Source organism: Platichthys flesus, chromosome 11 (genome assembly GCF_949316205.1).
Source record: "Platichthys flesus chromosome 11, fPlaFle2.1, whole genome shotgun sequence".
NCBI lineage: Eukaryota > Metazoa > Chordata > Actinopteri > Pleuronectiformes > Pleuronectidae > Platichthys > Platichthys flesus.
The window spans coordinates 8,937,596-8,950,546 of NC_084955.1; the positions used below are offsets into that span (position 1 = coordinate 8,937,596).

General features: G+C 40.6%; 3 protein-coding genes across 4 annotated transcripts; 2 read left to right on the forward strand and 1 right to left on the reverse strand.

Moving 5' to 3' along the window:
* Positions 1-460: 460 nt before the first annotated feature.
* On the forward strand, positions 461-4,513 carry LOC133965308 (nuclear receptor coactivator 7). Of its 2 annotated transcripts, XM_062399790.1 has the most exons (7): positions 461-659; positions 1,370-1,505; positions 2,085-2,237; positions 2,341-2,493; positions 2,752-2,847; positions 3,108-3,181; positions 3,380-4,513. In XM_062399790.1, the coding sequence occupies exons 1-7, from the start codon at positions 634-636 to the stop codon at positions 3,516-3,518; spliced, it is 777 nt and encodes a 258-aa protein (XP_062255774.1). In that variant the 5' UTR covers positions 461-633; the 3' UTR covers positions 3,519-4,513. The 2 variants fall into 2 exon arrangements, with proteins under 2 accessions (XP_062255774.1, XP_062255775.1); XM_062399791.1 differs by lacking the exons at positions 461-659; positions 1,370-1,505 and adding an exon at positions 1,843-1,980.
* A 1,875-nt stretch (positions 4,514-6,388) lies between these two features.
* Positions 6,389-10,104, forward strand: hint3 (histidine triad nucleotide binding protein 3). The gene is made up of 5 exons (XM_062399635.1): positions 6,389-6,546; positions 7,754-7,871; positions 8,165-8,234; positions 8,689-8,815; positions 9,231-10,104. The coding sequence occupies exons 1-5, from the start codon at positions 6,409-6,411 to the stop codon at positions 9,267-9,269; spliced, it is 492 nt and encodes a 163-aa protein (XP_062255619.1). The 5' UTR covers positions 6,389-6,408; the 3' UTR covers positions 9,270-10,104.
* Positions 10,105-11,091: 987 nt separating this feature from the next.
* Positions 11,092-12,779, reverse strand: si:dkey-29b11.3 (actin-binding Rho-activating protein-like). The gene is made up of 2 exons (XM_062399634.1): positions 12,606-12,779; positions 11,092-12,057 (listed from the first exon to the last, which is right to left on the reverse strand). The coding sequence occupies exon 2, from the start codon at positions 12,047-12,049 to the stop codon at positions 11,516-11,518; it is 534 nt and encodes a 177-aa protein (XP_062255618.1). The 5' UTR covers positions 12,050-12,057; positions 12,606-12,779; the 3' UTR covers positions 11,092-11,515.
* Positions 12,780-12,951: the final 172 nt, after the last annotated feature.

Sequence of the window (12,951 nt, forward strand, 5' to 3'; positions counted from 1 at the left end):
AGTTTTTTTTAACATGCTTTTGTGTAACAAACTAGACAAAATTAACATACACACTGCTGCCAAAATAAAAAAATCTTCCCACACCCAACCTTTCTGTACTCAACAGTTACTCACCCACTCAACTGCCACTGCAGTCGATTATTAGTGCCTGATGATTTGTTAATTCAAATGTTTTGCTTGTTTCATGTGATGTGATAAAATAATTAATGTAATGTCCTGCATAATCACACTCATATGAGGAGTTTGAGACAATCAAGCCAGGCCAGGCTAGACAGGCCTCTTTCATGTTATCAAGCCACTTCATTACAAATCTGAGCCACAGCCTTGACACAGTAACAGTCTGAAATGCACCTAAAAGTTAAGGACAGGGACCTAGAGCAGGTCAAGTTAATGTGTAACCAGGTTTGGCCTCCAGGCGTCATAATGAAATCCTTGAGAGAAAACCTGCAGGGCCTGCAGAGCTGCGAGGGGAGAAGGGGAGGGTTTACGGTCAATAGGGTCTTATAACACAATTGATCCGTTGGTATATAATGCAGGCAATGGCAGACTCGGAGCAGACACACTGGATCAGCTCTTACCAAACCAACTACCTCCTTCTTTTCACAGTCTCAACACCTTCATCCGCAGTCAGCCATGGGAGTTGCCTACAGCGTCGGAGAGTAAGTGACACAGCTCATCGACACAGCTGCAGGGTCCTGTATATGGTGGGGTTCCCTGGATTTAAAATAGAAAGTATTTAGTTCAGCTTGTTTCTACTTAATGCAAAGAAATTGTGAGAACTGCGATGAGATTCTAATTGAAACCAGGGTTTGAATCAAGTCAACTCCGATCAAATGCAAGAGGAATGAACCTTTTTCAAACCTATTGAGAACTACTTGGTGGTGTTGTTTTTATTAGTTATTAAATATGTGCAAGAACAGCAAGCAGAGTTAGTTTGGCGTCTAATGGTGGAAGGGTGGAAGCCAAAGAGCTGGAGTCTATGTGTCTGTGACAGGCAGGGATTGAAATAGTGAGAGGAAAGAGAGAGAGAGAGATTTAATCAAGGTTTGACATCCATAAATCAAGTAGCTTTGTACTTCGAATCCCTGTTTCTCATTAACTGTTAATAGAAGAGAGTTGAGAATAGATAAATAAAACTTCCTGTAGGGGTTAATAACTTCTCTGTGATCCCTTCAAAAATTCAAACTGTGTGTCACTTTCCCAGGCACGTTTCAAGCCCAGGCACGTTTCCACACATAATAGGAATGTGGAATCTCATCTGTTCAACTGTGACCACTTATTAAAGCCACAACAGCATTGCATGTCAGTACAGTTTATGATGCTTGTTTATCTTTTTATTTTTAATCACGGTCTCCCTTCGCCCCTTTAGGGTCGACCACCTCAAGCACCGTCAGCCCCGACTCCTCATCAGAGAGAAGCATCCGAACCACCACCTGGTCGTGAAGAAGAACAAGGTCCACAAGCTCCTCAGCCACCCTGTCAACCCCACTGAGAAGAATTGGGAGGTGAGGACTGCACTGCACTGACAGACACATATGCTAAAGAAGTAAATGTTAAGCTGCCATGCTTATCTGCAGCCATATAAACCCTGCAAGCATCTCCTGAATTACGGTAAATTAGCAGATGGAGAATTTGGGAGATTGGCTGTGCGCCCAGATGTTCTGGGAAATCCCAAGTGTCCATATATGGACATCCTCCCAACCTCCCTCCCAGTCACAAATAAACCGTGCCTCACTTTCCTGTTTGATGAGAAAAGAAAGTTAACAGTGTCAGGGCTAACCAATGGGAGGCCCCTCTACCCAAATTTCCAACCAATGGCCTTTCAAAAGGGGAAAGTGAAAGTTACCCAGAGAGTACAATAAAATGAGTGCAGCCTTGATGTGTAGAACTTGACAGAGAACTGTAGGAGAAATGAAGCTGCTGCCAGAGAATGTCAAAGTACTTTACATAGCAAGTGACTGTGTGGAGCCCTATGTGGAGGTAGGACAAGTGCAGGTTTCATCTGTTGCATCTGGAGAAATGGTTGTTCTTCAAGCTACTATAAAGTGTGAAAAGGTTTGACAAGCCTGTGTTTTCTCCTGCAGATTATCAGAATGAAGGACTCCAGACGCCGCATGAGTCTGTGCAGCTCTGAGGACTCAGAGGCCGAGGAGCCCGAGCAGCCGGAGGAGGTAGATGATGCTCTGCTGGTGCTGAGCAAGCACAGCCTGCTGCTGGATGCCCACGACCTGGAGCAGGTGAGTTCCCGATGAATCTAAGAGGAGGATCTTGAATTAGTTACAGCCTTGTGAAATATTGTGAAATCATGAGATTAACCACTAATTTCCTTTTTACCAACAGCTTGCGGCTCAGATGCCAGCAAGGACCTGGGGCTATCCATGGCAGCTGGCCTACAGCACTGCCATCCATGGCAGCAGCCTGAAGACACTCTACAGGAATATGGCTGAACTGGACAATCCTGTGCTGCTGATCGTCAGAGACATGCACAAAAAGGTTTGCATCTTCATTTGTACCAATGTCCTCCAAAAGATAAATAACAAATATATCAATATATATCACTATCGATAAAAAGGCACATTTCTCAAAATGATGGGCAAATTATTTTTAGTTAAGGATGTTTATAAATGTATCAAAAGTGATAACGCTCATTGTTCAGAATATATCATTTAAAGCTACAAAGATCATATATATATATGTATAGACTGACATCTGTGGCTTCTCGTTTAATAACCGTTGCCTTTGTGTTTTCAGGTGTTCGGAGCGTTTTCCACAGATCCATTCAGAGTCAGTAAACACTTCTATGGCACTGGTGAAACCTTTCTGTTCAGCTTCAACCCAGACTTTCAGGTAAAGAGAGCAACCGATCATTCTGTGTTACCTATAGTTTATCAGTAGGTCTGACAGCAGGTGTGTTTTTATTAAGAAGAAAGTATTATTTCCATAATTTTTGGAAACATTGAAGAGAATTTCTCAAGTTTTGAAATTAAACAAAATCTCTAGAAAGTTGTGAAATGTAGAAAGGAATACAAAATATTAGTATGTAGAATCTCACATATATGAAAGCTTGAGTATTAGTTTCTAATGTCGTGTGTTTGGCTTTTATTCAGGCGTACAGGTGGAGTGGAGAGAATTCCTACTTTGTCAATGGCAAATATGATACTCTGCAGATTGGTGGAGGAGGGTAAGTCATGTGGTTAATGATTTCTCCCAGTAAAATAAAGACAGGCTCACGGAAAGATCAATAAGATAATGCAGTGGTTATCAGTGCAGTAAAGTAATAAAAACTGAACCGGCAAGCTGTGAGATATGAAAGCTTACAATGCCAGTCACCTGCAGTAAAGATCTGATGTTAAAGTGTTGGTTTTTGCTCCATCTGTAGGGATGGCTTCGCTCTGTGGCTGGATGCTGATCTGAACCATGGGGCCAGTTTTTCCTGTCCAACTTTTCACAACCCACCGCTCTCCACGCAGGAGGACTTCATCGTACAAGACCTCGAGGTCTGGACTGTTCAGAAGTGAGCGAGGAACGTCAGTTACACAACCTTGACACTTCAAGTGGGTTAGCTACTACTGTACTAAACCTGAAAGAACAGTCGCCACTGTATCACGTGTGTGCCTGGCTGAGATTAGTCCACACACAGCTCGTATGAGGCCTGTTCTGGTGGTTCCTAGGCCGGACCTTCTGCTTGCACTGGTTTCATCTGTGCCTGTTAAATAGAGGTGTCTAGATAAACCCTGTTGTTAAGCTCCCTGCTGCCTTAGACTTGCCCTGTGCTGAACCCAGAAAGTAACTGTCAGCGTCTGAAGCTTTAAGTCCTGCATGCCCTCCTGGGGTTATGGACGGTAATAACACAAAGTTCCAAGTACCTAGTGTAAGCACATTCAGGGATTTTGGAAAGTCTATTAATTTCTATTTTGTCTAAAAAGAACACCTGAAATTCAAAACTACATGTTTACAGTAAGTGTTGCCATGTGTGAACAGGTGAATATGTTCTATTGTGTTTCACTAAAAGACATGAGCAGCCTTATAAACCTTTGAGACAAAAAGCTACATAGTTGATTAATGGTATAAACACTGTAACATGATATTGTGCCTTATTGGGGGAGATTGTATTTTTGAGCTTTTTCCAACATGATGTCTCCAATTTATGTTCTCTTACAGCAGCATATGAATTCCTCACCTCTCAGGAGTGAAAATAACTGAAAATAGTTGCACTATGAACAATTCATTATTATCCATGTGTGTGTGTTTGTGTACTGACCGTTGACTGTCAACTGTAACTTCTGTTTTTTGTAAGTGTGACACCTGCCTGGCTATTTGCATTTGAATGGATCATGTTTTATAAGGAAACCTTTAAACTATTTCACTTCTTTTAACTTATCTATATATTTAAATGTATTTTTAAGAAATTTCAAAGCAAAAGCCTCCATGTTCCAGTGTGTCTGTTTATGAACTGCCAATGTGTGTCTTTTTATTTTTGTGGACCCACATTAAACTTCATCTTTCCTGGTGACACTGACTTAATTTTGAATATATCCTCATTACAACATCACATTTCTCCACTTATCAAGAAAGTTATCTTTACATGAACCAAATAAGGAAATAGCAAGTAAGTATGTTGGACTCTAAATTAAGGCTCACTGATGCTCCTACAATTGCGCTAGAACATAACTAAAATAAGTACAGACGGAAAAAACCCAAGCAGAATCATTAACATTCACCTAGAAATATTGATCAACTGAGCAGAGATAGAAGTAAACAGATAAACTTTGATAACGTAAGTTGCAGTCTCACAATAGGTCGCTGTACATTCAGGAACTTCAGGTATCTGGAAAAGAAAATATCATCCAAACAACCATCACAGTTTGCAGGGCAACAAGGGGTCACGTACAGACACATGATGGTAACCTGCAGTTCAAAAAGCTGAGGAAAAATACTGAGACAAACCAAATCAAAATATGTCAAACCTTACCTGCATAACTTGGTTTCCTCTGAAACCAGCAGAGATGAGGGCGTGTGTGGGGTCAAATGGAAGTCAAGGGGCCCCAGAGTCTCAACCAAGAAACATTTACTCTGGGAGTCACAGGTCTCAGTCCAAAGTAAATATGCCCTGATTGTTTTTTTTCATTAGCTCATAATGATACCAAATCTGATCTAATGTTAGATGGATTTCCCCTTAATTTGCCTGCAGAGTGCGGACAAGTGTCATGTCAGATATATGAAGGCTGGAAAGTTTTCAATCTATTTATTCAAGCTCTTTACATTCCAACCAAAACAATGAAGTTTCAAGCAGTTACTGAACTTTACAGTTGACCTATAAAATACCATGGAAATAGATGTCAACCCACAGAGGAAAATGGAGTGTTTACAGCAAGGCAGGAACACTACATCAGCATAGGGGAACTTTATTTTTCCTCTCTGTTGCATGATATAACAAAGCCTGTCTGTTGAAGTCAGAAATTATTATGCTGTTGTAACAATAACATTACTGAGATTAATACATTGCACACTACATTATGCATGTTTTTTCATCCTTTGTGCCATTGGTTACAAACCTCAATCTCATCATGACTGCTGTTCTTCACCTACTCTGATAAAGGAAATTATTTCAATCTCTCCCTTTCACTGGGCTCACGTACAGTAAGCACGCAATTTACTGACTTTGGTATCTCACTGGCCTGGATGGACAATACCTGGATCTGTTCCCCACTGTCTAAGTGCCTACCCCACCCCACTGTCTAAGTGCCCCTGAGCAAGGCACCTTACTCCCCCACCTGCTCCCTGGGCGCCGTGCATGGATGCCCACTGCTCTGTGTGTCCTCCTGTGTTCACCAGATGGGTCAAAGACAGAGAACAAATTTTCCCCCAATTAACATGTCGTGTGTGTGTGCATGTGTGTGTGGAACCAATAAATGTATCTCCCTTATAAAAAAAAAGATATAAATGTCTTTGTTGGATTAAGATTTGTTTGAAGTCATTTTTTTAATGGATGAAATAATAGTCCCATTTATATGACGGACATGCAACTTTTCACATGTATAAATTGATACATGTATATACGATTACGTATCAATTTAGTAATGCATTTATGTAGAAATGTGGTAAGAGCTTATGTTTATCATGTATATATCAAGTGTATATATTTTTGTTTATTTATATATTTGATTATATATTTCTGCACATATTTATGTTTACTTGTCGTTTATTATAGATGTCTAATGATATTTATATATAAATGTAACTTTCCCTTAATAGAATATGATGTATATAATATGCTGGAGGCCATTGCCCTCTTGTGGTGGTTGTCTTTCACTACACGATCTTTTACACAGATAGTCTTTCGCTTCCCCTGGTGAGCTCGATGAGCTCTGAAAACGACTGGGCAGGTCTCACCTTTAACAGTTCAACATGGCGGAAGTTCCAGTGACTCAATCTGCTCAGGCTGAAGTTCCTAAAAGCAGCAGCGAACCAGCGGAAGGATACGACAAGAAATGTATCTTCTGCAAGATTGTACACAATGAAATGGGAACGGAGCTTCTTCTCTGTGTGAGAATATTTAAAATCCTATAATGTATGACGTGGAGGCTTTTAGCTAGCTAGCTAGCCTGTTTATTTTGTGTGTTTACAATCCTCTCCGAGATCAAAACTAGCTTTGTGAAGCTGTAGCTCATGTTTCCGTGTCTCTATAGGTTGATTTAAAAAGTAATTTAACTGTCAAGTTTCTTATGAAGTGCAATGGTTGCAGATATTCTGATTTATTGATTTGTTTTGCCAAGTGAACCACACCCAGCCATCATATATACTATACACGTACATTGTATTTTATTTGTTCATTTATTTTACAGCGACAGTGCTCATTAATCAACAGGTAAAATGTAATTAATGAGCCAGGGTTAGCGATATAAACTACTTTAAATCTGTTGTCCTTTTCCACTTTTTCCACTTCAAGCTGAAATAGCCTCTGTAGCTAACAAGCTAGTTCTACTGTAGCCCAGATTTACCAACCCATTGCCCTATCACTAACAACACTGAGTAAATTCAGAATAGAGGTCACAGCTTGGAAAACAGCTGTCCCCTTGTGATCAGATCTCTAGACGGATGCTGATGCTATGTCCTTCCAGGGTCACAACCTTCGGAGAAACCATATAAAGCTGAACAGAGCCTGTTGTTTGTCTGTTATTTTACTGTTTAGGATGGTTATTATACCCAACAGCAAACACAATGCGCTCATGTGGTCGGTTGTGTGCGAAAACGCCAGTCACACCAGCTGCACTTTGAAGGTTTGATATGACCTCCACTGTCTCTATGTCAAGTTTAACGGAAACTTGAGTAAATCAAAGGCATAGTTGGCACTCATAACCTGCTCTTATTAAATTTGAATTTAAACAAATTCTTGAGAGGTGACAGATATTTCACCTCAGTCTACTTAACGGTGACCCCCACTGTCTGTAGGTCAGGTTTCAGACAATGTTACTGAAGAAATTCAACTGTGTCATCTCTCATGCATTTTCTAAATACTATTTAATATGAGCAAGTTATGAATGCAGGATGACTAAGTAGCCAAATTCCCCTTTACTTTCAATAAAGATTTTACGAAACTTGAGGCAGTGGGGCTCACCATGAACAAGAGTGAGGGGAAATATCTGTGTCACAACTCGGGGATCTCAAGGACTCATGAACCCTCCCAGTTTTGAAGCACAAGAATAAACTTCTACTTGCTGTCTTGTTGTTCATACATTTATCTCTGCTGCAGGATGAAGAGATTTCGTGTTTCAGAGACATCAAACCTGCAGCTCCTCACCACTACCTGGTCGTCCCAACCAGACATGTAGGGAACTGTAAATCACTCAACAAGGAGGACGTGCCTTTGGGTAAGGTTTGAACAACGTGCCTGTGGAAATATTTGCACTTTGAAAAGGTTGTGACCACTGTATGTCCCTGGTTTCAATTCATGTCAACAAGTTTTATTTCACTGGCTATGCATTACTTGTATCTTGTGTGGAAAGAAATGCTAAACATGCTATGAACAAGGTATAGTTCTCACTATCTTAAATCCAGCAACTGGATAAAATGGAACGGAGTGGCAACATTGTTTGTTAGAAAAAAATCCTGATATTAATGGAAAGTAGTTTTACAAGTTTTTTGTTTTGGTTGCTACACTCAGTGAAGCGGATGGTTGAGAAAGGGAAGGAGATCCTACAGAAAAACAATGTCACAGACCTCAGTGACGTCAGGTAGGCTACTTTTCCTTGTTTGTACCTTTTCACACTTTCAGTTTGTGTCACATGCTCCAGTCCACTACAAAAAGAACATCCCCAAACATTTTCAGTGATGGCGCTTTTGTATCTGGATCATATCAACCTCAGGCACAGAGTTACTTACGTTTCTCTGATAACAAATAGCGATTGGCACTGATAATCGGACACAGATAAAAGTTCTAATTATCAGTACTGATCATTATAGTATGTATTTTGGAGTAGTTTCACCTTTGAACTATATTTACCAAGTGAGCATTAGTACTTTATCTAATGGCAACTGTGATAAATAATTTAGTAAGATGCTGTGTGATTGTTTCTGAGTGATTACTGAGCTTTGGTAACATCCCGGTTGCTTTGTTGTTGTAACAGCTCAGCGCCATTAAACTCAGTAAACATCGTTGTCAACACTAACACTCTCCTGTGACTGCAGGTTTGGTTTCCATTGGCCCCCATTCTGTTCGGTTACACACTTACACCTTCATGTCCTGGCGCCCGCCAGCCAAATGGGCTTCATGTCCCGCCTATTCTACAGGCTCAATTCCTATTGGTTTATCACGGTAAGCCCCATTTTTTACATTTGTGTTTGGCTTTATATATTGTATATAATTGAGTTATTAGCAAAGTGTCAATCTCTTGCACGCACCATGTTTTAAAAGACTTGTGATGTTATATTTTTCTTATCTGATTAATCCCCAGCCAGTCTTTACTGTGCCTGCACATTTCTGTCTCTTATTTTGAAGTGGGATTCCAGTTTCTCTTCACAAGATGAGTCCATAATAATATGGTTGGGTTTTTGGACATAGATTAAAAGTAAAGCCAGATGCTGCCACCTGCTTGGAGACCGCACAACATAGACCTACAGTCAAACTCATATTTAGTCCAGGTCATCAGTTAAGTCATGTCAGTGTTTAAGATGAAGCAGGTCTGTTGTCATTATATTTTCTGTTTTGTCTTTTCGTGTATGTTTTGCAGGCGGAGCAGCTGATTGAACTTCTCAACTCTAAAGAATAGACCGACTGACCACTTGAATCCACTTCCTGCAGGACTCGGCTGGGATGCAGTGACTGGACAATCCAGCCTCTTGCAGTTGTCATGTTGGATGTTGCACGCCCACATTAGATGGCTGCCTCTTTGAACACATTAAATAATATTTGTAATTCCATGATGTTTGTAATAAGTGCCCACTTAGGTTTTTTGTTTTGTGAGAACACTTCACACTTAAAGCCAAAGTGAAAGCTTTAACAAAGCCAAATGTGTCTAGCTGCTTGAGACCTTAACATAAGTTTTTGTATTTTTACAGAAGAAGAAGTGAATTAAATCTTCTTTTATCCGCCAAAGATAAGTCATTATTCACTCTTTGGACCAAGTTATAGACAGTGTAATCCAGAGCTTGTTGTTTAAGGCAGTCTTTTTCTACTGAGAGGACAGGAGAGATGAATTGAACAATAGACTTCCTGAGATCATTATCATTTCACAGCTAGAGAAGTGATGATTCATAAACTGGTCTCTTGTCATGCAGCAGTGCTTCACAGGTTTGACTTTATAGGTGTGTACTGGAATGTAAGATCGATTGATATAAATCGTATGTTGAGAGATCAAACAGGCAGTTCACCATTTACAAGGCTCTAAATTAAAAGGCTTATTTACTCATCGTTTGAATTGAAGAAATGTTCTCTAACAGTGTTAAGATATAATATGAACTAGCTAGATGGTGCATGTGGTAACTACGAATGCAGCTGTATTATTCCCTAATATATTAATGGAATGTGAAGAAATCCTACTGTATAAATGTGTATGCACTTTCAGAATTGTTGATTTAGAATAAATAATTTATTGCTTCTTCTCAGTCTGAATATCTTCCATTGTGGTGACTTCAGTGTGTTTCTATTGTACAAAGTATAAAGTCCTAATAAGGATGTCCCTTTAGAACCTCTCTCTCTTTCCCATTCATTAGTTTAAATGCAGCAGTTAGTGCTTAAGGATCACAAAACACCTCCAAGTAACAGAAAACAAACAGGACACGGTGTCTTTAGTTACTTTATTATAAGACAATGAGAAGTGCTGGTTAATTTATCAATCCGCTGGTGCTCCTGTTAAGAAAGTAAAATGAATGTGCATGGCAGAGTGTGTGCTCTTCCAATAGCAGCAGCCTCACTAGTTCATCATACTGTCTCATACTGTGTCTTTGTGGTTCTTGTATTCTGAGTTTCAAACTACAACAAGGTTTCCTAAATTACAAGCACACTGGTAATAAATACACACTCTGAAGCACCAAGCCAAGTCGGATCAGGTTCATCCTATAGCACCATATTGTCTGTCAAAGGGAGCCTCATGTTCTATTTGGTTCACTCTCATTAACCACTCTGACTTCATCTCAGCTGCTCGCTCCAAGGCTTTACCCAGATCAAAAAGCTGTAAGGTTTCCCCACACCTTATGTAGATTAATTTCAGTGATGCTAACTGCATATGGGGTGGGAAAACCGTACAGCTTTTAATGTGGGTAAAGTATTTGTTGTACTTGAAGTAACTTAGTTGCTGCAAACACTGCTACAAAGGTGGGAAATATGAGGTAGAATTGAACTTTTACATCCATTATATCCCTGATGTCTTTATCGTTAAATATAAAAACTTGTTTGTCATATACCCTATTGATTACGTTCCTGGTGTGGTGGTTAGCGCTCACTCACAGCAACAAGGTTCCCGGTTTGAATCCCGGAATGGCAGTTTGCATGTTTGAATTTTTTTCTGCTTCCTCCCACTATCAAAAGACTGGGTTCATTTGAGTGTCTACATTGATGGAATGATTGCTTGTCTCCGTTTGTCAGACCTGTAATGTGCTGGTGACCTGCCCAGGGTCTACCCTGCCTCTTGCTCGATGGCAGCCGATATTGGCTCCAGCTCCCTCCGCGACCCTCAAAAGGATAAGTGGTATATATTATAGATGGATGAACTTTCATCCTTCTATTAGATATAGGAGCGAATGGTTTAAAGGACTATTATTCTTTTTGAAAACGGAATTGTCAACATGCTGATGGTGGCCTGACATCTTTCACTGCTCACAAATGCTGCTAATTGGCATTGTAGATGTCTGCTTTACAACATTTCTGATTGTCAAAGACTTATGTTCGTCCATTAACTTGTATGCATCTGAACAGTAGGTTAGATTATTTTGTTTTTAGCATTTAGAGAAAATGCACTTGTACATCTAATGTTCTTTGGAGATGCACCACGAATAAAGGCATCAACACTAATCCAGTTCACTGTAACAGAGTGATAACCACATGGTCATCCTTCCCCTGCCACAGCATCTCCCCCTCAAAGTCAACCAGCCCCTGCTTCCTCGCTCGCAGAAGAATCCCCACCAGTTTATTTGAGATATTCACATAATGCTCAAACAGTTTCCCAAATTCTACACGGACCGATTTCCCATCGCAGCTGCTTCCTTCCCCTTCGCAGTCTCTCGGCTCCCCAATGTTCCTGATCACCTCACACAGCTCCTGAACCTCTGTGCTGATGCGCAAGTGAGCATCCTTCCCCCGCTGCTCCGTCATGGAGCCCTGCAGGGGCCTCCCGTAGTCCTCCTGCCCCCTCTGAGGGACTGCCCCGCTGGGCCTGGCGTCGTGACTGAAGGGGTTGTGCTTCTGGTACTCCTGGTGCTGCTCAGACCACTTCTGCCAGTTCTCCTTTAAGCCTTTCACAGAGACAATGCCCACTGCAGTGTCGTTGCCAAACTGAGCTGGGGCGTCATCTTCAGTGTCCACCGTGGCGTTGCTCTGGCTGTTTGTCCCCATCACTGGCTCTGTTAGGAGAAGATTATATAAATGCAATTGGGCATTTAAGAAAACTAATAAACCAATAACCACAACTAAACTTTGTGGAAGGATGAAGCCTGGAAGATCCCATTCAATTTAAGTTTGGATATGGGTCCAGGAAGTTTTATGACAGATACATATTTATTATTATATTATTTATTATTATAATGCATCATCTTGGTTATCAGACCAAATCCTTTGTTCAATATTTCTATTAGAAGAACTAAACAATAATATGTAATATTGTGAAACCTTGCTGTTACGGTTTGTGTTAATATGCAAATTTCATATCAACAACGTAAACACATGTCAGTAATCTTAGGGATTACAGGTTTTGTACTTTCCACCTGATTGCTGTTTTCCTGTCACACATTTCATAACAACTGAAGCAAAGACGTCCAACATTTGAAAAAAAATCTGTGTAGAAGTCTACAATGAGGAAACATCTTGCTTTGTAAAGTAGCCTGACTCGAATCAACCTGCACAACCTTTCAGAGACTTGGAGTAAACACTGATGAGACATGATTGAACTTACATGTCAGACACTGACTGGATCCCCACTTCACCTGCAGCACCCTGTCATGGTTCCAGAAGTAGAAAAAACCACATCAATCCTGTGGTTTCATGTGAATCTCACCTGGCATCACTGCAGCAGTGCTGACAACAGCAGGACTGAGCAAGAGACGCCTGGCAAACCCGCTGTGATGGACGTCTGTCTCGGCCAATGGCTGCTAGAGAAGATACTGACAGCCAATGAGCAGTGAGTATCAGGAGATGATAGGGTGCCGCTGAAGTAAAGCAGATTAGAGAGGAGAGAGGACGCGACTTTGTCTACTCACGTTATTGTATTATACAAATCTGTGCATGACACACACACAAAA

Excerpts from the sequence above, each read along its gene's own strand:
- LOC133965308 (XM_062399790.1), top strand. The coding sequence starts at position 634 with ATGGGAGTTGCCTACAGCGTCGGAGA. Across the intron at positions 2,848-3,107 it reads GCTTCAACCCAGACTTTCAG|GCGTACAGGTGGAGTGGAGA; the intron begins GTAAAGAGAGCA and ends GCTTTTATTCAG. Across the intron at positions 3,182-3,379 it reads CTGCAGATTGGTGGAGGAGG|GGATGGCTTCGCTCTGTGGC; the intron begins GTAAGTCATGTG and ends CTCCATCTGTAG.
- hint3 (XM_062399635.1), top strand. The coding sequence starts at position 6,409 with ATGGCGGAAGTTCCAGTGACTCAATCTGCTCAGGCTGAAGTTCCTAAA. Across the intron at positions 6,547-7,753 it reads GAACGGAGCTTCTTCTCTGT|GATGAAGAGATTTCGTGTTT; the intron begins GTGAGAATATTT and ends TCTCTGCTGCAG. Across the intron at positions 7,872-8,164 it reads CAAGGAGGACGTGCCTTTGG|TGAAGCGGATGGTTGAGAAA; the intron begins GTAAGGTTTGAA and ends TGCTACACTCAG.
- si:dkey-29b11.3 (XM_062399634.1), bottom strand. The coding sequence starts at position 12,049 with ATGGGGACAAACAGCCAGAGCAACGCCACGGTGGACACTGAAGATGAC.